The sequence below is a fragment of the Oncorhynchus mykiss genome, chromosome 6, assembly GCF_013265735.2.
Source record: "Oncorhynchus mykiss isolate Arlee chromosome 6, USDA_OmykA_1.1, whole genome shotgun sequence".
Classification (NCBI taxonomy): Eukaryota; Metazoa; Chordata; class Actinopteri; order Salmoniformes; family Salmonidae; genus Oncorhynchus; species Oncorhynchus mykiss.
Window position 1 is genome coordinate 54383788 of NC_048570.1, and position 20078 is coordinate 54403865.

General features: G+C 40.6%; 1 protein-coding gene across 1 annotated transcript; it reads right to left on the bottom strand.

Annotated features, from left to right (window-relative positions):
- Window positions 1–1967: 1967 nt before the first annotated feature.
- Window positions 1968–18329, bottom strand: si:ch211-210p4.6 (malignant fibrous histiocytoma-amplified sequence 1 homolog). Its single transcript, XM_021606812.2, has 11 exons — window positions 18194–18329; window positions 17661–17841; window positions 15640–16525; window positions 15105–15402; window positions 14817–15003; window positions 14365–14546; window positions 12039–12538; window positions 11708–11877; window positions 2674–2848; window positions 2453–2520; window positions 1968–2369 (listed from the first exon to the last, which is right to left on the bottom strand). Exons 2-11 carry the CDS (start codon window positions 17674–17676, stop codon window positions 2338–2340), a joined length of 2514 nt encoding a protein of 837 aa, XP_021462487.1. The 5' UTR covers window positions 17677–17841; window positions 18194–18329; the 3' UTR covers window positions 1968–2337.
- Between the last annotated feature and the right edge of the window lie 1749 nt (window positions 18330–20078).

The window sequence follows — 20078 nt, forward strand, 5'->3', positions numbered from 1 at the left end:
AGGAAAGAGGAATGAGAAATGTGACATAGACAGTGCCTTCAAGAAAGTATTCATACCCCTTGACTTATTCCACATTGTTGTTTTTGTTGTGTTACAGCCTGAATTCAAAATGGATAAAATTGTTCATTTTTTTCTCACCCATTTACACACAACTCCATAATGACAAAGTGAAACATGTTTTTAGAAATGTTTGCAAAATGTAAATACAGAAATATCTAATTTACATAAGTATTCACAGTCCTTAGTAAATACATGTTAGAATCACCTTTAGCAACAATTACAGCAGTGAGTCTTTCTGGGTAGTTCTCTTAGAGCTTTGCACACTTGGATTGTACAATATTTGCACTTTTAAACATTCTTCAAGCTCTGTCAAGTTGATTGTTGATCATTGCCAGATAGCCATTTTCAAGTCTTTTCATAGATTTTCAAGTTGTTTTATGTGAAAGCTGTAACTAGGCCACTCAGGAACATTCAATGTCATCTTAGTAAGCAACACTGGTGTATATTTGGCCTTGTCTTTTAGGTTATTGTCCTGCTAAAAGGCAGTGGTGTAAAGTACTGAAGTAAAAAATATTTTAAAGTACTATTTAAGTAGTTTTTTGGGTTATCTGTACTTTACTATTTATATTTTTGACTACTTTTACTTTTACTTCACTACATTCCAAAATAAAAAAATGTACTTTTTACTCCATACATTTTCCCTGGCGCCCAAAAGTACTCGTTACATTTCCAACGCTTAAGCAGGACAGGAAAATGGTCAAATTCACACACTTCAAAAGGACACATCAAAAGAACATCCCTGGTTATGCCTACTGCCTCTTATCTGGCAGATTCACTAAACACAAATGCTTTGTTTGTAAATTATGTTGGAGTGTGCCTCTGGCGATTCGTAAATAAAAAGAAAAAAAAGAAAATAGTCTGGTCTGGTTTGCTTAATATAAAGAATGTGAAATGATTATACTTTTACATTTACTTTTAATACTTAAGTATATTATTTAAAAGCAAATACTTTTTGACTTTTACTCATGTAGTATTCTACTGGTTGACTTTCACTTTTACTTGAGTAATCTTCTATTAAGGTAGCTTTACTTTTACTCAAGTATGACAATCAGGTACTTTTTCTTCCACTGCTAAAAGGTGAATTTATCTCACCGGGGATTTTAGAAAGCAGACTGAATCAGGATTTCCTCTAGGATTTTGCCTGTACTTAGCTTTACCTATTGCAAACAGGATGCATGTTTTTGAATAAAGGCCCTTATTTGCGAGGCATTCTAAAACATCCCTGGTCTTTGTGGTTGAATCAGTGTTTGAAAATCATTGCTCGACTGAGGGACCTTACAGATAATTGTATGTGTGGGGAACAGAGATGAGGTAGACAATCGTGCTAAACACTATTATTGCACACGGAGTCCATGCAACTTATTATGTAACATGTGAAGCACATTTTTACTTTTGAACTAATTTAGACTTGCCATAACATAGGGGTTGAATACTTATTGACTTAAGACATTTCGGCTTTTAATTTTTAATTAATTTGTAAAAATGTCTAAAACATGATTCCACTTTGACATTATGGGATATTGTGTGTTAACCAGTGACACAAAATATAAACGTAATCCATTTTAAATTCAGGTTGTAATACAACAAAATGTGGAAAAAGTCAAGGGGCGTGAATACCTTCTGAAGGCACTGCAATTCAGTTAGGTTCACCATTCCCCCACGATAGAACATACAGAGAATTCCTCCAGTATAAAAACATCATAGCCAGGGGTTTGGGTCAACTCCATTTCAATTCAGTTCTGAAATGAATGGAAGACAAACGGTTGAATTGTATAATCCTCATAGAAACGTTCAGCACTCTGAATTTAGGAATTGGATATCAAGTAACCCATTACATTCTACATCTGGAATTAAGTATTGCATAAATGAATTAAATACACTACAAATAAAAAAAGGATTCTGTCATGTCAGGGACTTGATATTATTTATTTGGTGTCAGGGTAAGGCATCAAAATGTGTATCTGGACTGCAATGAACAGTTCTGTGTAGGTGTATTTCAGTATTTTTCTTTATCAGAATGGATCAAGAGCGCTGCCCTGTGGTAGGATATGAAAAGTAATATTTTCATAATATTGAGAGAGAAACATGAATATGGTTGCTCCCTCTGTGCACTTTTATTTATAAATGACACCTCAAGCCTAAACCCAAACTGTAAGGAGTGAAGATTTTGATATTGCAAATAAGGAAAATATTTTTGATAGTAAGATAGTTAACTTGGAGACATCACTGAAAGAGAAAACATCTTCCTCTGATGAAGTTCTGCTTTCTTGGTTCTGGTCATTGTCCTTTAGATTTGTTGACAACAGGATCTAAAAAACAAAACAGAATTTGAATGGGAAGTATTAATTGTAAACGGTAGGTAATCCTTCTTACTTTAAGATTAAAAACATACCTTTTGGGAAAAGCAACTCGGTCCGTCGCGTGTGTCCGTTTCGGCAGAGTTGTTTTTCCTCCTGCACACTGTTCCAACACACACATTTCAGTTTTAAAAGTATTTTAATAGTATATTGGTAGGGAAACAACATAATTATCATTTGAAATAAGTGCAAGAATATAATAACTACACAGTTGTGCATTGACAAATAACAATTACATTAGATACATTTGGCTTACAGGTCATATATGTCTGAGATTTGGAGGTTCTGCCAGTCTCTCCAGACGAAGTAAGCTGTGCAACCTTTCTCCTTACAGGGGGTGTGGACATGTTGGGATAGGCCAGGCCACTGTCTAGACAGCACCACTAGCTTTTTCATCACCGACAGGAAGAGATCCCAAGAACGACGGAACTCTTCTCGGGAAAAAAAGACAAATATGCTGATGTCAATGAGATGAAATTGTTTACAACACATTAATGACATACTTTTAAATGTTTTTCCTCATTAGGACTAAGTGTTTTGTGTTCATAGCGTAACTACATAGTTTGAGCTCAAATGTCATCTGCCCTTGAAAACCAACTTCTCTTTTTGAAAACAGTCTATGGCATCGATATGAGTCAGAAACATTTATTATAGTTTCCAAATTGACTACAAAGTGTAAATAGGACCATTTTGGTTTATGAAGTCTCATCCAAGATGGAATTTGGTTAGTGAATGCGACATGACTTACTGTACTTGAGGGTTTCATTTGTATTACAATCATGTGAACAATTCATGAGGACCAATGGAATGGTAAAAACAGAGCGAACCCCGTGCACCCGGGGCACCAGGTCACGCAAAACGAACTTGGAAAATAGCTATTCTAGTACAAATGGCTTTCCATAAAGTTGTTCAACAATTTTGGGAAGTGCAGATTATGGATTACATCCAACTAGCTTCTACTTGGGCTGTTTACCGTCAAACCCGATACTGGAATGTTGTTGGTAAATTGCTACGTTTTGTTTATAGCTAGCTAGCTACATGTCATTATTTGATTGCCTATGTCGCTATGATACTAGGCAATGATACTTTGATGTAACTAGCTAAATACATAACCTCTCCCTAATGTGTAAATGTGAGGCAGATTTGCGGTGCACATGAAGACAGGTTTGATTCCTGCTAGGTAACGTTAGCTCATAATCAAGCAAACCTAACGACATGTGTGATACATGTTGCCAGCTTACTTACAATAATAATTCAACTCATAGATCAACTGTGGTATTCCAGGGGTTCTATCAAAGTAACTGTTTGCATCATTTCGAATCTCCCTTATTTTATGAAATGTTTTCTACATCATTTATTTTCTCTAACCCTACCATTCCTCCTCTGATTGGAGTAAACGAATGAACAGCAATACTTCTACTGCTACTTACAGCTATTTCCGCTCACAAATACAGTACATGTATTTAAATTATACATACTGTACATTGAGTGTACACATCATTAGGAACACCTGCTCTTTCCATGACATAGACTGACTGACAAGGTGAAAGCTATGATCCCTTATTGACGTCACTTGTTAAATCCACTTCAATCAGTGTAGATGAAGGAGAGGAAACAGGTAATAACATTTTTTTTTTTACCTTGAGACAATTGAGATGTATTGTGTGTGTGTGCCGTTCATAGGGTGAATGGGCATGAAAACATTTAAGTGTCTTTGAACGGGGTATGGTAATAGGTGCCAGGCACACTGGTTTGAGCGTGTCAAGAACTGCAATGATGCTGGGTTTTTCACACTCAACAGTTTCCCATGTGTATCAGGAATTGTCCACCACCCAAAGGACAACCATCCAACTTGACACAACTGTGGGAAGCATTGGAGTCAACATGGGCCAGCATCCCTGTGGAACACTTTCGACACCTTGTAGAGTCCATGTCCCGACGAATTGAGGCTGTTCTGAGGGCAAAAGGGGGTGCAACTCAATATTAGGAAGGTGTACCTAATATTCTCTTTCTGCAAGTGTTGGATTTTCACCCACAGCGACCAATCCACCATTCATTCTGAGTTTAACTCCAACCCGCCGATGTCCATAGATTAACCCATCTTTCCCAGGATAATGCTATTCTGATTTTAACTCCAACCTGCCGATGTCCACAGATTAACCCATCTTTCCCAGGATAATGCTATTCTGATTTTAACTCCAACCCGCCGATGTCCACAGATTAACCCATCTTTCCCAGGATAATGCTATACTGATTTTAACTCCAACCTGCCGATGTCCACAGATTAACCCATCTTTCCCAGGATAATGCTATACTGATTTTAACTCCAACCTGCCGATGTCCACAGATTAACCCATCTTTCCCAGGATAATGCTATACTGATTTTAACTCCAACCCGCCGATGTCCACAGATTAACCCATCTTTCCCAGGATAATGCTATTCTGATTTGAACTCCAACCTGCCGATGTCCACAGATTAACCCATCTTTCCCAGGATAATGCTATACTGATTTTAACTCCAACCTGCCGATGTCCACAGATTAACCCATCTTTCCCAGGATAATGCTATACTGATTTTAACTCCAACCCGCCGATGTCCACAGATTAACCCATCTTTCCCAGGATAATGCTATACTGATTTTAACTCCAACCCGCCGATGTCCACAGATTAACCCATCTTTCCCAGGATAATGCTATACTGATTTTAACTCCAACCCGCCGATGTCCACAGATTAACCCATCTTTCCCAGGATAATGCTATACTGATTTTAACTCCAACCCGCCGATGTCCACAGATTAACCCATCTTTCCCAGGATAATGCTATTCTGATTTTAACTCCAACCCGCCGATGTCCACAGATTAACTCATCTTTCCCAGGATAATGCTATACTGATTTTAACTCCAACCTGCCGATGTCCACAGATTAACCCATCTTTCCCAGGATAATGCTATACTGATTTTAACTCCAACCTGCCGATGTCCACAGATTAACCCATCTTTCCCAGTATAATGCCATTTTTCTTTTTGCAATACATCCCTCCATTTTACTGTGATGTCTTATGAGGGTCCTGAACCTCCCTATCTGTAACACTTCTACCAATGTTGCCCTAAAAATAAATACTTTACCCAAGAGTATAATGATATTTCCCATTGATTGGTCGTGTTTTTTCAGATCTCCTGGCAACACAGTTTGCAGGTCCATCTGAACTCTGATATTATGACATAACAACCATTCCTGGACCTGACTCCAAAAGCGAGCCAGCGATGGACAGTACCAGAAAAAGATGCTGTATTGATTCGGTTTATAGCAAGTATTTTATATACCGTAATAATTCCAATTGAAACTAATGGATTGATGTGTCAATTGTTGTTTTATATATCAGTTTATAAACCCAATGCCAAGGTATTGAGACATCAAAGACATGTTCCCAACGGACTTGAATTTTATACATCAAAGTGAGACTGATACATTTTTCAATTCATACTAATAATTTTAAGCCATTATTTGATTTTTAATGGGTGGCAGACAGACTAATTGATGAATTTCTTCTTAAAGGAATTGTCGATTCCAATTTTATGGCAGAACTTTAGACTTTTATGAGTTGGTTATAATTTTGTATTGCGCATTGAACTCTATACACTTCTTAGTTGCTTGTATGACAATTTTACCGAACTTCATAAATATTATACTCTTCTTGTACATTTTTCCTAAGAAACACTTGTTTTTTTTCTCTATCAGTACATTGAAGATTAGCCATTTTAATTGCCTTTAATATTAGATCGGTGTTTTCTGGAGGATGACATTTAAATTGTAGCCAATGACTTAATTTAAAAAAGAGGATCCATTGTCAATCCAAAATGTGAGGGTTTTAATCTACAAAAAGGCAGAGCCCAAATCTCTTAGTAGCTTGTTGGAAGACCAGTTTGGATTTAGGTACAATTTCAGTACAATGGAGAGAGGTTTAATTGCCTTAATATTGAACAGTTTTAACCCCCCTTTAACCCAAACTCATGTTTGTTATATAAATAATCTTGTTTAACTTAATCTAGTTTGCCATTCCAAATAAAGATAAATATTTTATCTTGCATGATTTGAAAAAGGATTCTCCTGGAGTTGGTAGAGCCATGAATAAATATGTAAACTGAGAAATCACTAAATAATTAACCAGGGTAATCTATCTCTAAATGGATAGGTGTTTCTCTCTCCACGGTTTCAAGATTCTATCTATTTAGCTAAGTTTTCTATCAAAGTTAATAGTTACAAGATCTATCAACTTTTCCAGGACATGTACTGTGGGGCAAAAAAGTATTTAGTCAGCCACCAATTGTGCAAGTTCTCCCACATAAAAAGATGAGAGAGGCCTGTAATTTTCATCATAGGTACACTTCAACTATGACAGACAAAATGAGAAAAAAAATCCAGAAAATCACATTGTAGGATTTTTAATGAATTTATTTGCAAATTATGGTGGAAAATAAGTATTTGGTCAATAACAAAAGTTTATCTCAATACTTTGTTATATACCCATTGTTGGCAATGACAGAGGTCAAACGATTTCTATAAGTCTTCACAAGGTTTTCACACACTGTTGCTGGTATTTTGGCCCATTCCTCCATGCAGATCTCCTCTAGAGCATTGATGTTTTGGGGCTGTTGCTGGGCAACACAGACTTTCAACTCCCTCCAAAGATTTTCTATGGGGTTGAGATCTGGAGACTGGCTAGGCCACTCCAGGACCTTGAAATGCTTCTTATGAAGCCACTCCTTCGGTGTGTTTGGGATCATTGTCATGCTGAAGGACCCAGCCACGTTTCATCTTCAATGCCCTTGCTGATGGAAGGAGGTTTTCACTCAAAATCTCACGATACATGGCCCCATTCATTCTTTCCTTTACACGGATCAGTCGTCCTGGTCCCTTTGCAGAAAAACAGCCCCAAAGCATGATGTTTCCACCCCCATGCTTCACAGTAGGTATGGTGTTCTTTGGATGCAACTCAGCATTCTTTGTCCTCCAAACACGACGAGTTGAGTGTTTACCAAAAAGTTATATTTTGGTTTCATCTGAGCATATGACATTCTCCCAATCTTCTTCTGGATCATCCAAATGCTCTCTAGCAAACTTCAGACGGGCCTGGACATGTACTGGCTTAAGCAGGGGGATACGTCGGGCACTGCAGGATTTGAGTCCCTGGCGGCGTAGTGTGTTACTGATGGTAGGCTTTGTTACTTTGGTCCCAGCTCTTTGCAGGTCATTCACTAGGTCCCCCCGTGTGGTTCTGGGATTTTTGCTCACTGTTCTTGTGATCATTTTGACCCCATGGGGTGAGATCTTGCGTGGAGCCCAACATCGAGGGAGATTATCAGTGATCTTGTATGTCTTCCATTTCCTAATAATTGCTCCCACAGTTGATTTCTTCAAACCAAGCTGCTTACATATTGCAGATTCAGTCTTCCCAGCCTGGTGCAGGTCTACAATTGTGTTTCTGGTGTCCCTTGACAGCTCTTTGGTCTTGGCCATAGTGGAGTTTGGAGTGTGACTGTTTGAGGTTGTGGACAGGTGTCTTTTATACTGATAACAAGTTCAAACAAGTGCCATTAATAGAGGTAACGAGTGGAGGACAGAGGAGCCTCTTAAAGAAGATGTTACTGGTCTGTGAGAGCCAGAAATCTTGCTTGTTTGTAGGTGACCAAATACTTTATTTTCCACCGTAATTTGCAAATAAATTCATTAAAATCCTACAATGTGATTTTCTGGATTTTTTTTCCCCATTTTGTCTGTCATAGTTGAAGTGTACCTATGATGAAAATTACAGGCCTCTCTCATCTTTTTATGTGGGAGAACTTGCACAATGGGTGGCTGACTAAATACTTTTTTGCCCCACTGTACTATATATACACACAAGAGTATGTGGACACCCCTTCAAATTAGTGGCTTTGGCTATTTCAGTCACACTAGTGTATAAAATCGAGCACACAGCCATGCAATCTCCATAGACAAACATTGGCCTTACTGAAGAGCTCATTGACTTTCAACGTGGCACTGTCATAGGATGACACCTTTCCAACAAGTCAGTCCGTCAAATATCTGTCCTGCAAGAGCTGCCCCAGGCAACTGTAAGTGCTGTTATTATGAAGTGGAAACGTCTAGGAGCAACAACGAAGTTGCGAAGTGTTAGGCCACACAAACTCACAGGACGGAACTGCCGAGTGCTGAAGGGCGTAACGCGTAAAAATCATCTGTCCTTGGTTGCAACACTCACTACCGAGTTCCAAACTGCCTCTAGAAGCAACGTTAGCACAAGAACTGTTCATCGGGAGCTTCATGAAATGGGTATCCATGGCCGAGGAGCCACACACAAGCCTAAGATCCCCATGCACAACGCCAAGTGTCAGCTGGAATGGTGTAATGCCTGCCGCCATTGGACTCTGGAGCAGTGAAAAAGCGTTCTCTGGAGTGATGAATCACAGTTTACCATCTGGCAGTCTGACCGATTAATCTGGGTTAGGCGGATACCAGGAGAACGCTACCTGCCTCAATGCATAGTGCCAACTGTAAAGTTTGGTGGAGGAGGAATAATAGTCTGGGGCTGTTTTTCATGGTTCGGACTAGGCCCCTTAGTTCCAGTGAAGGGAAATCTTAACACTACAGCATACACTGGTATTTTAGACGATTCTGTGCTTCCAACTTCGTGGCAACAGTTTGGGGAAGGCCCTTTCCTGTTTCAGCATGACAATACCCCCGATGGGGTTCAAGTCCATACAGAAATGGTTTGTCAAGATTGGTGTGGAAGAACTTGACTGGCCTGCACAGACTCCTGACCTGAACCCCATCGAACACCTTTAGGATGAATTGGAACGCCGACTGCAAGCCAGGCCTAATTGCTCAACATCAGTGCCCGACCTCACGGAGTGTGGAGTGTGACAGTGGAGTGTGACAGTTGAACTAAGCTCATGAGGTGTTTATAAATTAAGGAATCAAAGGATATATATACATATAATTAATTTATAAGTCCCAAAAACGGATGTAGCAACTACAGATTGCCCCTTTAAGTCTATCAAAAGTGTGCTAGTTTGAGCATGTGTCCATTAGGCCTATGGATTAATTTATTTTATCAGCATGAATTAGATTGAGCAATAAAAGCCCCACTTTTATTCCATAGGCTTGGATCCGCACTATGCAGCTGTTGCAAGAGCGTATTTTTCACTGGCTGTCCACTGGTTTCAAATACAATGATTGATAGGCAGCTTAAACCTCTTGAATTCAACCATTATAGGGTTCAAATATACATTTAGATTTGTGAACAGCCATCCACAACAACCACAATTCGAAAGGCGCAAATAGCTAAATGAGAGAGCAGGAGTGTGATTCACATTGACGCGCTCTGTAGATAATAATAAGTGACATCCATATCGCCATAGACTACACCACTGCTGTCATCCTTACCTCCAAGCGTTTATTCAAGTTGGATAATCTTTGTACGCCGACAGCAGTCGCACCATTGGAAGAAATAGCTTGGACTGTAGCCTACAATAACCTATTCCTGCTCTTTTCCAGCGATCCATCAAACATATTTGGTGTGTCATCATAGTGGTCTCTGACTTGTGGTCAGACACGCTCAGGTGGAACAAACTTAAACTTGCTCCTTTTTTCAATGTTGATTTGAACATCATTGAGAAAAACAGAGAAGTGTCAAAGATTTTGTTTTCGCGAACATCCTTTCTGAATTTAAAAGTAATCCTCGAAGTAATCACCTAGTTTTTCAAAAGTATCTGTAATCTGATTACAATATTTTTGCTGGTAATGTAACGGATTACAGTGACCGTTGCTATTATTTTTAATCCTTTACATGTAACAGATTACATGTAATCCGTTACTGCCCAACCCTGACGACTGCACATGTCCATAACCTGTAATACATTACATGAATGGAAGGGTCTTCATCACTCCCTGGAGAATCGAAGACAGAACCTCACCCAGAGAGTTGTGCATGTTAGTGTGTTAGACAGCCAAACCTTACATTTTGGGAAATAGAACATAGAAATGCCATTCTAGTTCTGGTTACACAGCTGATGTTGTACTCTAAACACACCGGACTTTGATTTGTTAGGTAAAGTGTAGGCAAACTGTCTTTATAAGAATATAATATTTACAGCAGAAAATGTTTCGTCTTTTTTTACAGGAACACATCAATTGATTTTTGTTGTTGATGTACTGCATGTGCACTCAAGCAGGATGATGTTTGTGCAATGTCCACATGTAAGCAACACCTGTAGGGGTATCCCGGGATTTGTATCCCGGGAAAAATCTGACAGTGGACATAAGAAGAGATGAGACAAAACTAGGCAGAATATTGTGTTGTAGGACAGCTGAACTGACTGAAGACCGCGGGCATTCAACTCGCAGTAGTTGCTATCGTTTCCAATGTAACATATATTCACATGATGTGATGAAACGTCGACATTAAGTTGCAAGCTTCTTTCGTAGCAAGGCGTTGTAGAGCGGGTGTCTTATGAAACACATTCCAGACACTGGCGCTTGCCATAACTGATTTGACAGAGAAATATCAGCTAGATAGGATAGCCAGCTGCAGCTATCACCAAGCTATGCTAGGTAGCTGGTCTCAGCTTTTTTTATTTTTTTATTTAACCTTTATTTAACTTGGCAAGTTAGTTAAGAACAAATTCTTATTTACAATGACAGCCTACCCCGGCCAAACCCGGACGATGCTGGGACAATTGTGCGCCGCGCTATGGGACTCCCAATCACAGCCAGATGTGATACAGCCTGGATTCGAACCAGGGACTGTAGTGACACCTCTTGCACTGAGATACAGTGCCTTAGACCGCTGTGCCACTCAGGAGCCCAGCCCAGCTACGGGTAAACACAAGGTAAGCGCAGGCTTTAACCTACACATAGAACTGAATTAGCTGACTATCTTGAGATGGCGAGTCAGACGGGAAAGGAGAAGTCCTCAACTTCTCAACTGCACACTCACATCAAACCACGCCCCAAGACAACTCTTATTTGCCTACAGCCATTTCTTAATAAGCATGGATTAAAAACAAGGCCAAATCAGGAAGCGCAGTCGCCCTTCAAATACATTTTTTTCAGTTTCATGTTTTGAATGTTTGAAAACGTCTTTTTTGAACACCAAGTATGTGACCTTATTTAAACTAAAAGTGATCAGCTGGTCCTTATGAGCACTTTTACTATGCTGACTGATTGAATTTACCCCATATTCTCATTAATTTGCCTCTCCAGATGAAATAGAGGAATAGCATACTGTACCGCTGGTCTCAGGTCTCTTGCAGCGAATCTGTATGTGTTGATCTCCATCTTTATTGTCTCCATCTTTATTGTTCTCTCTCATCAGCACCAGTTTGTCTCCAGAGCTGAGCAGGCAGTGGTCCTTCCCTATCCAGTGAATCGGGTACAGGGAGCACGTCTTGATGATCAGCCTGAAATACAAATAAATGTCGTAAATAACCACATATTTTATCTATCAATAGTTTACTTGTAAAACCATATAAACTGCACATAAATATTTATTTAGGAACATTTGTGACAATTAAGGTGAAACATCAGGGCAATAAAATGGTAGACTAGATTCCAATGCTACCTGTGGAAGAAGCCATGAGGGATCTCAGGTAGAAAGTAAACACAGACATTTATATCGTCCAGCTTGTCTTCTCCCCACATCTGCACCACCATTTGATTGTCCTGCAGGTAGCTGGGGAAGAGACATGCTCCGTCCAGATGACCCATGGCCAAGTTGGATGACTTCCACTGCTTCTCCCCGGGTTTGAACTCCGGGGCCGCCGGGTTCAGGGGACTACCCACCTTAGCCGGGAGACAGACCTCAAAGTGCTGCAGGAGGCTAAGTAGCGTCCCCTCCTTAGTCCTACTCCCCACCACCTCCTCCACCAGGTCTTCATCGTCCAGTCGCAGCCGCCTCAGTTCTCTGCGTACCAGGATCCGTGTGGCCGCGTTGTGCAGGGTGCCCTTCTCCTTGAAGTCATCCACCCACGTGCCCCGGTGGACCAATAGGTTGCCCTCTTTCCGCAGCTCGTCTCTGGGGATGGCCTCCATCTGCTTGACCAGGTCGTGCCTCACGATGGTCTGGGTTAGTAGAAAGGAGAGACGTTGGTAATAGGAGTACAGTGTCCATATTAGAACAGCAGTCAGAGTGACTCTGGCTCAACTTTCATGGACATTTAATGTTGTCCTGATATGGACACCGTACTGGAGAAGACTTTAAATACAACACTGTAATTCAAATAGATTACAGCATGTTCACTTTGCTACTTAATTGTGCCACCTACAGTGTCTTGCAAAGGTATTCACCCCCCTTTTTCCTTATTTTGTTGCCGTACAACCTGTCATTTAAAATTATTTTTATTTGGATTTCATGTAATGGACATACACAAAATAGTCCAAATTGGTTAAGTAAATGAAAAAAATGAAATACGGAAAAGTGGTGCGTGCATATGTATTCACCCCCTTTGCTATGAAGCCCCTAAATAGGATATGGTGCAACCAATTACCTTCAGAAGTCACATAGTTAGTTAAATAAAGTCCACCTGTGTGCAATATAAGTGTCACATAATCTGTCACATGATCTCAGTAAAAGAAAGGCCCCAGAGTCTGCAACACCACCAAGCAAGCGGCACAATAAAGACCAAGGAGATCGCCAAACAAGTCAGGGACAAAGTTGAGGAGAAGTACAGATCAAGGTTGGGTTTTAAAAGAATATCAGATACTTTGGACATCCCACAGAGCACCATCAGATCCGTTATAAAAAAAATGAAAGAACATGGCACCACAACAAACCTGCCAAAAGAGGGCCGCCCACCAAAACTCACGGACCAGGCAAGGAGGGTATTAATCAGAGAGGCAACAAAGAGACCAAAGACAACCCTGAAGGAGCTGCAAAGCTCCACAGCGGAGATTGGATGTATTAGTCCATAGGACCACTTTAAGCCGTACACTCCACAGAGCTGGGCTTTACGAAAGAGTGGCCATCCAAAAGGCAGTGTTTGCCAAAAGGCACTTGGGAGACTTCCAAACATATGGAAGAAGGTACTCTGGTCAGATGAGACTAAAATTGAGCTTTTTGGCCATCAAGGAAAACACTATGTCTTGAATGATGGATGGCGCAAAATACAGGGAAATTCTTGAGGTAAACCTGTTTCAGTCGTCCAGAGATTTGAGACTGGGACGGAGGTTCACCTTCCAGCAGGACAATGACCCTAAGCATACTGCTAAAGCAACACTCGAGTGATTTAAGGGGAAACATTTAAATATATTGGAATGGCCTAGTCAAAGCCCAGACCTCAATCCAATTGACAATCTGTGATATGACTTAAAGATTTCTGTACACCAGCGGAACCCATCCAACTTGAAGGAGGAGGAAAGGTTTTGCCTTGAAGAATGGGCAAACATCCCAGTGGCTAGATGTGCCAAGCTTATGAAGACATACCCCAAGAGACTTACAGCTGTAATTGCTGCAAAAGGTGGTTCTACAAAGTATTGACTTTGGGGGGTGAATAGTTATGCACGCTTATTTCTTGTTTGTTTCACAATAAAAAATATCTTGCATCTTCAAAGTGGTAGGCATGTTGTGTAAATCAAATGATACAAACCTCCCAGAAATCCATTTTTAATTTCAGGTTGTAAGACAACAAAATAGGTAAAATGCCAAGGGGGGTGAATACTTTCGCATGCCACTGTACTCAAAGCACACTTAACCTAATCCTGGAGAGCTACAGGGACAGGAAATACCAGGTCTTGCTCTAGCCCAGCACAAAAGTACCTGATTCAACTAATTGAGAGTATGCATTTGTCAAATACTGGGCAAAAAGCCTCCGTACCCCTGTAGCTCTCCTGGACCAAGTATCGTTAATCACTAATTTAGAGGTTTTCCTTCCGTCACCCTCAGGTCTCACCTTGAAGAGTGAGATGAGAAAAGATGGCTGAACGAACACCCTATCCTTCAGAGCAGGGATCTCCTCGTACCACACGATGATGCCGATACGATGGAGGTAGCGTAGGATGGAGTGGACGTTCTCCTCGCCCAACTCAAGGTGCAGAATGAGGTCACTCAGAAGGTCATCAAAAGAAACTATTCCTGGTGTTGAGGAAAAGAGACGTCTGATTAGAGTAATGTAACCTAGTTATAATGCGGTACCTACCTCATTGTGTCGATATTAGGACAAGCACAATTTGACTGTCCTAACATGGACATATGTCAGTATTGATAATATAATTATTAAAAATGAAATTAACAGGATTGAAGTTGATTTCATTTCAATCCAGTAACTTGAGAAAGTCAATTATAAAATGGCAATTCAAAAGCCATTAACTAGGGATATTTTTTTAAATTTTTTAAATAACTTACCGTGTTGAGGTATTTGGTTTTGTTTCACTAGGTCATGAATGACTAACTCAACTTCTTTGTAGCTTTTGGGCAGGGTCCTTTCAGCACATGGGAATGTATCCTTTGTTAAGATATGCCTCACAATGTGCTCCTTGAGCTTGACAATGTCCTCATGTATAGTGCAGTCAATAGGTACAAGTTCCAGGACCTGCAAACACATTAGAAACCAATTCATTTACTTGCAGATCAAATGTCAGGCCATTTCAAAGAGCAAACACTCTTTACAACACTGAAATTAGGACACAATACCTGTAAATTATACTCCATAAGCCGGTCAAGTTCGCTCATCTGTTCAGAAAACAGAGAGGGGTCTGTATTGCCCTTCAGGTTCTTCTGCTGTAGTTGTAAAACCTCCTTCCTTTCTTTGAGCATGACTCGAACATTCTCCTCGATGTGTCTCTTCTTCTCCCTCACCTCATCTTGGTCTTGACACTGGTCACAATGAGTTCCCACCAGTAAGACCACAGAGGCAGGGACGCGAAGCTGGATGTTATTGATCCAGAAACACACCTTCTCTTTGTAAGACTGGGGGTCTTCCATGTTGTAGCTGAGACATTACAAAGATACATTTTGACATGTAAGGCAAGGTCATGCCCAAGTCAGTAAAACCAACAAACTACAGTATATTCATCAATATACTGTACTATCAATAAAACATTAGTGATCTTCGAAACTATCTGTTGATGAAAATATTAGAAGACTGTAAAAGACTGATAAATGACAAATGTCAGTTTCCACAAATTAACACGTGTGCACAGTGATCTCCATCAACTGACATGTTTACCTGGCCAAATCAACAGCGAGGATAACGAGGGCTCTGGGGGTGATGAAGACGTGATGCGTCAGGTAGTATTCTTCCTGCCCTGCGAAGTCCCAGAATAGGAACCGGATCCCCTCCATATCCATCTCACTGATCTCTATCCCCTCCGTTCTGTCCTCCTCATCTACCCTCACAGGCCCCCCCTGCTTCAGGCTACGACACAGCGTGGACTTTCCAGCCATGGAGGAACCCAGGAACATGGTCTTGACTGTCCAGGCTGTGGTGTGCGTGTCAGGGCCTTCCTCCTCCATCATGGCGAAGTAGCTCTGAATGTCCCTCACTCCTCCGTCACACACCTCTTCTGGGGGGGTCCTCAGCGGGTTCCCTGTGGCCTTGAACAGGGTCAGCTCCGAGTTCCCCTTCTGGAACAGCTGGGCTGGAAGTTCGGTCAGGCTATTCCGTTCTACAAACAGCTCCTTGAGTTTAGGTAGCCCCACCAGTGCCTGGATGTCCTTCAGGCAGTTATTGGACAGGTTGAGGTAGCTGAGGCTGTGGCATTGACTCAGGTCTACCGGGAGTTTGGCCAGACGGTTGGTGCTGAGCTTGAGGAACTGTAGCTTCCCCAGATGAGGGAAGACATCTTCAGGGATGACCTTGATGTTGTTCTGGTTCATGTAGAGCCGCTCCAGAAGTTTCAAAGATCTAAACTCCAGGGGAAAGTCCACCAGCTCATTCCTGGAGAGGTTGAGCTCTCTCAGGTTTACCAGGTTGGAGATCCAATTGAGCTGTCTCAGTTTGTTCCTCTGGAGGTCCAACCTTCTGACCTCGTCAGCATGCTCCAGGAGAATCGGAGGGACGGACTTCAGTTTTCTACCAGACAGGTCCCAATCTTTCTTACTCTGCCCAGTACCTAAAATGACATACATGTTAGGGAGACCTTGCCATGAAGGCATCTCTTTTACACTGTTGAAGCAGTATATATCCAGGGCAAACAATTAAATGTTGTTACATTGAGGAGCGGCACTTAATACACTTTTATAATCCAATCTGTAATCTATCCACAATAAAAGCAGATTATGTCTGGCCACAACAGCATCAACATCTATGAAGTCTCCTATCAACAATAGTTACAAGACTGAATTAATGTGTGAGGTTTCCACACAAACAAATAAGGAGTAAATGTATGAACACCTTCCTAATATTGAGTTGCACCCCATTTTGCCCTCAGACAGCCTCAATTTGTGGGGGAATGGACTCTACAAGGTGTTGAAAATGTTCCACATGGATGCTGGCCCATGTTGACTCCAATGCTTCCACAGTTGTGTCAAGCTGGATGGGATGTCCTTTGGGTGGTGGACCATTCTTTATACACACAGGAAACTGTTGAGCGTGAAAACCCAGCAGCATTGTAGTTATTGACACACTCAAACCGGTGGGTCTGGCACCTTCTAACATAAAAGTTAAAAGGCACTTAAATAATTTGTTTTGCCAAATCACCCTCTGGATGGCATACATGCACAATCCATGTTTCAATTGCCCTAAGGTTTAAAAATCCTTCTTTAACCTGTCTCCTCCCTTTCATCTAAACTGATTGAAGGTTACACATGGATTCACCTGGTCAGTTCATATCATGGAAAGAGCAGGTGTTCCTAATATTTTGCACACTCAGTATATGACTCATCAGTTCACTCCAGTTGACTCAGTTGTCATTACCAGTAACTACGATGTTTCCTTTACAATCATTTATGACTGGGTTAAAGTCAGCCTTATATTCCTGAATGTGACTCTGATGTGTATTATTTAATCTAGTTACAGTTGTATTACGCACTCCTTCATTTGATAATAGTTGTCAGTTATACAATAAACTGAATTTCACTATGACAAAAGAGAAAGTAACGAGACAAAAGCAAAGAGAGTTGTCTGTCTTTCATATTTTCATTTAAAATCCCCAATCCTCTCTCTCATCAATGAGTTACATAGGCAGTCATATCATTATTATCTATTATCTAATGCTAGTTTATTATGAAGAGCGTCATGGTACTTGCCATTAGGTCGAGACATGTTGCCAGACAGTGTTTGTGGTGCGTTGTCTCACCCACTTCCACAACCGGTATGCAAAGAGCTCTACACACAGGCAAATTCACCACTCTTCTTACTTCCTGGTTGTCTCTAATAGGCAGGTCCAAACAGTTCACTTCTCATCCCATTCATGCAAGATTATTGCTCCTTTTTTATAAAAGAAAAGTATAGACTCTGAAGTACAACACAGAATAGGTATTTTAAAAATAATATAAGGGCTTACAAGATACACATTTTTACTGCCAAAACTTTTTCAAAACACATACAAGTATTCTGATCATCTAAATAGTCTGATTGTACAGATGTTTTGCATCTATAAAGAACCAAGTGCGGTTGTGTGACAATGAATGGCAAGGGGAAAAAAGTGGCACTATGCATTTCAAATAATATAGACAATGTATCTAATCAACATTCAAAAATCTAGAACGCTTTGGTTTCGATATCCTCTGTCATACTTGACTTTCGTTTACTGTAAATGTCCCCTCGGTATAGAGCTCACCAGTTTGTAGTCCTAAAAAACGGAAATGAGTTACGTCTGGTTTGTTCAGCCATTCTTATGGGGAAAATGAATGGGGAAAGAAATAGGGTTTCGGGATAAACGCCAAAAATAAGGTCTGAAGTTAACACAGGCTTAGGAGATCTTATACGTTTTGTTCTATTGGATAATATCAGATAGTTAACATTACCTTTATGAATTATGAAGCCTTTATGTGCTTTTTTATGACATAAACACTTCAAAATCCACAAAAAGTCACGTTAGCTGATAAAGATTACCTCATAGAACAAAATGTATAAGATCGCCTAAGCCTGTGTATACCACATATCATATCTTCGGCATTTATCCAAAAACCCTACTTAAACGGCATTCATTTCCCTATAGGCTTTGTCCAACGAACCATGACGGAGTTAGTGCCAAGAAAAATGCGTTATTAGTTTCAGTCGCAACGCATAAGCCCAGCCCACCGGAGGATCTGTCTTTTTCAGCCATCTATTTTCTGCGGTTGAGTGTTGCAAAATCCACTTGAATGCTTTCATTTTACTCCTGTGACCCTTTAATACTCTTGCTTGTGCCTGTCATTTTTGCCTGGTAACATTAAGACTGCGAAAACGTTTGTAATGACCTGTCGAACACACAGGTCTGGCTGAAATGGGCTCAATTGAATACATTGGGCGCGTTCGAGTGGACCAGTTTTGATAAGACGTTGAACAACGTTGGTCACCGCCTTTCAAAGTGTGCTGCATAATGGGTATAAACTTGTCCAACTTGCAACTACATGTCAACTGCATGACCTTTACAACAACCAAATGATCACAGGTCATGAGCTTTCGACTGCAGTCGACTGGAAATGTCTCCATTTGCTCCTCACCAACAACTGCAACTTGAAGTCAGAACCACAGCATTGTGTGAGACCTTCTGTTTTCTGGAAGTGAAAGGCACCACATGCTCATAAATATAGCCACCTATCATTGGTTATTATCAATGCATGTTTACTGTTTTGGGTGCATGACTATTTAGAACTTAAATACATATTTATCCTTACATCCTTACAGTCTAATTACATAGGCCTACATGTGATCCAAATTTCGAACATAAATAAATGCAGTATCCTACTTTCAACAATAGTTATCTAGATGTTACTGCAATGTTGTGTCCCATGTTAAAGCCTACAATTAGTCTTGTCTGTAGTATTGCTGTCACCAAACAAATTCCCATTTGTTGATTGTTTATTAAGTGTGAATAAAATGGAATATGTTGTAGGCTACACATGGGTTATTGGAGGGGATTTCGACACTGGCAATTTAAGAGGCTTAATCTGTGTCAGGGAAACCGGCCCTTAAACCCCCTAATCTATTGACACACCGGTGTGTCAATTTAAGTAACACAATACAAAAAATCCACTGCAAAATCTGTCAGTTTAAGCTAGAGATTTCCATGGGCTGCGTCTCAATCCAACACATCTGCTTACCCTTCCGCATCTGCGGTGGAAAGTGACAGAGCTACAGCTCTGTTTGTCAGACCAGGAGACATCCTGAAAATTGGGTCTTCTCATGAAAAAGCATGTGTTTGTAGCATCCAAATGCTTACAAATGGTTACAAACTATTATGAACACTCTATAGAAAGAGGAGACTCTCACGAACGCGATAGTGTTCTCCGTTTTGCTTTACGACCTACACAAACCCCACGGGACTCATCTGAATTAGGTAACGCTGGTGTGCCAACGTTTGTCTGTAGCGTCTGCACAGTTTGAGCTAAAACTACAGTTATGTGACCCCACTGTAGAAAGGGGAGACTTTCACGAACACGTTTGTGTTCTCCATTTTGCTTTACAAGTGTCCCGGGACTAGTCTAAAGCTAAAGAAATATATATTTTCGCCCCAAAGT

Excerpts from the sequence above, each read along its gene's own strand:
- si:ch211-210p4.6 (XM_021606812.2), bottom strand. Across the intron at positions 15,004-15,104 it reads TTATGGAGTATAATTTACAG|GTCCTGGAACTTGTACCTAT; the intron begins GTATTGTGTCCT and ends ATGTGTTTGCAG. Across the intron at positions 2,849-11,707 it reads CAAGAGACCTGAGACCAGCG|AGTTCCGTCGTTCTTGGGAT; the intron begins GTACAGTATGCT and ends TTTCCCGAGAAG.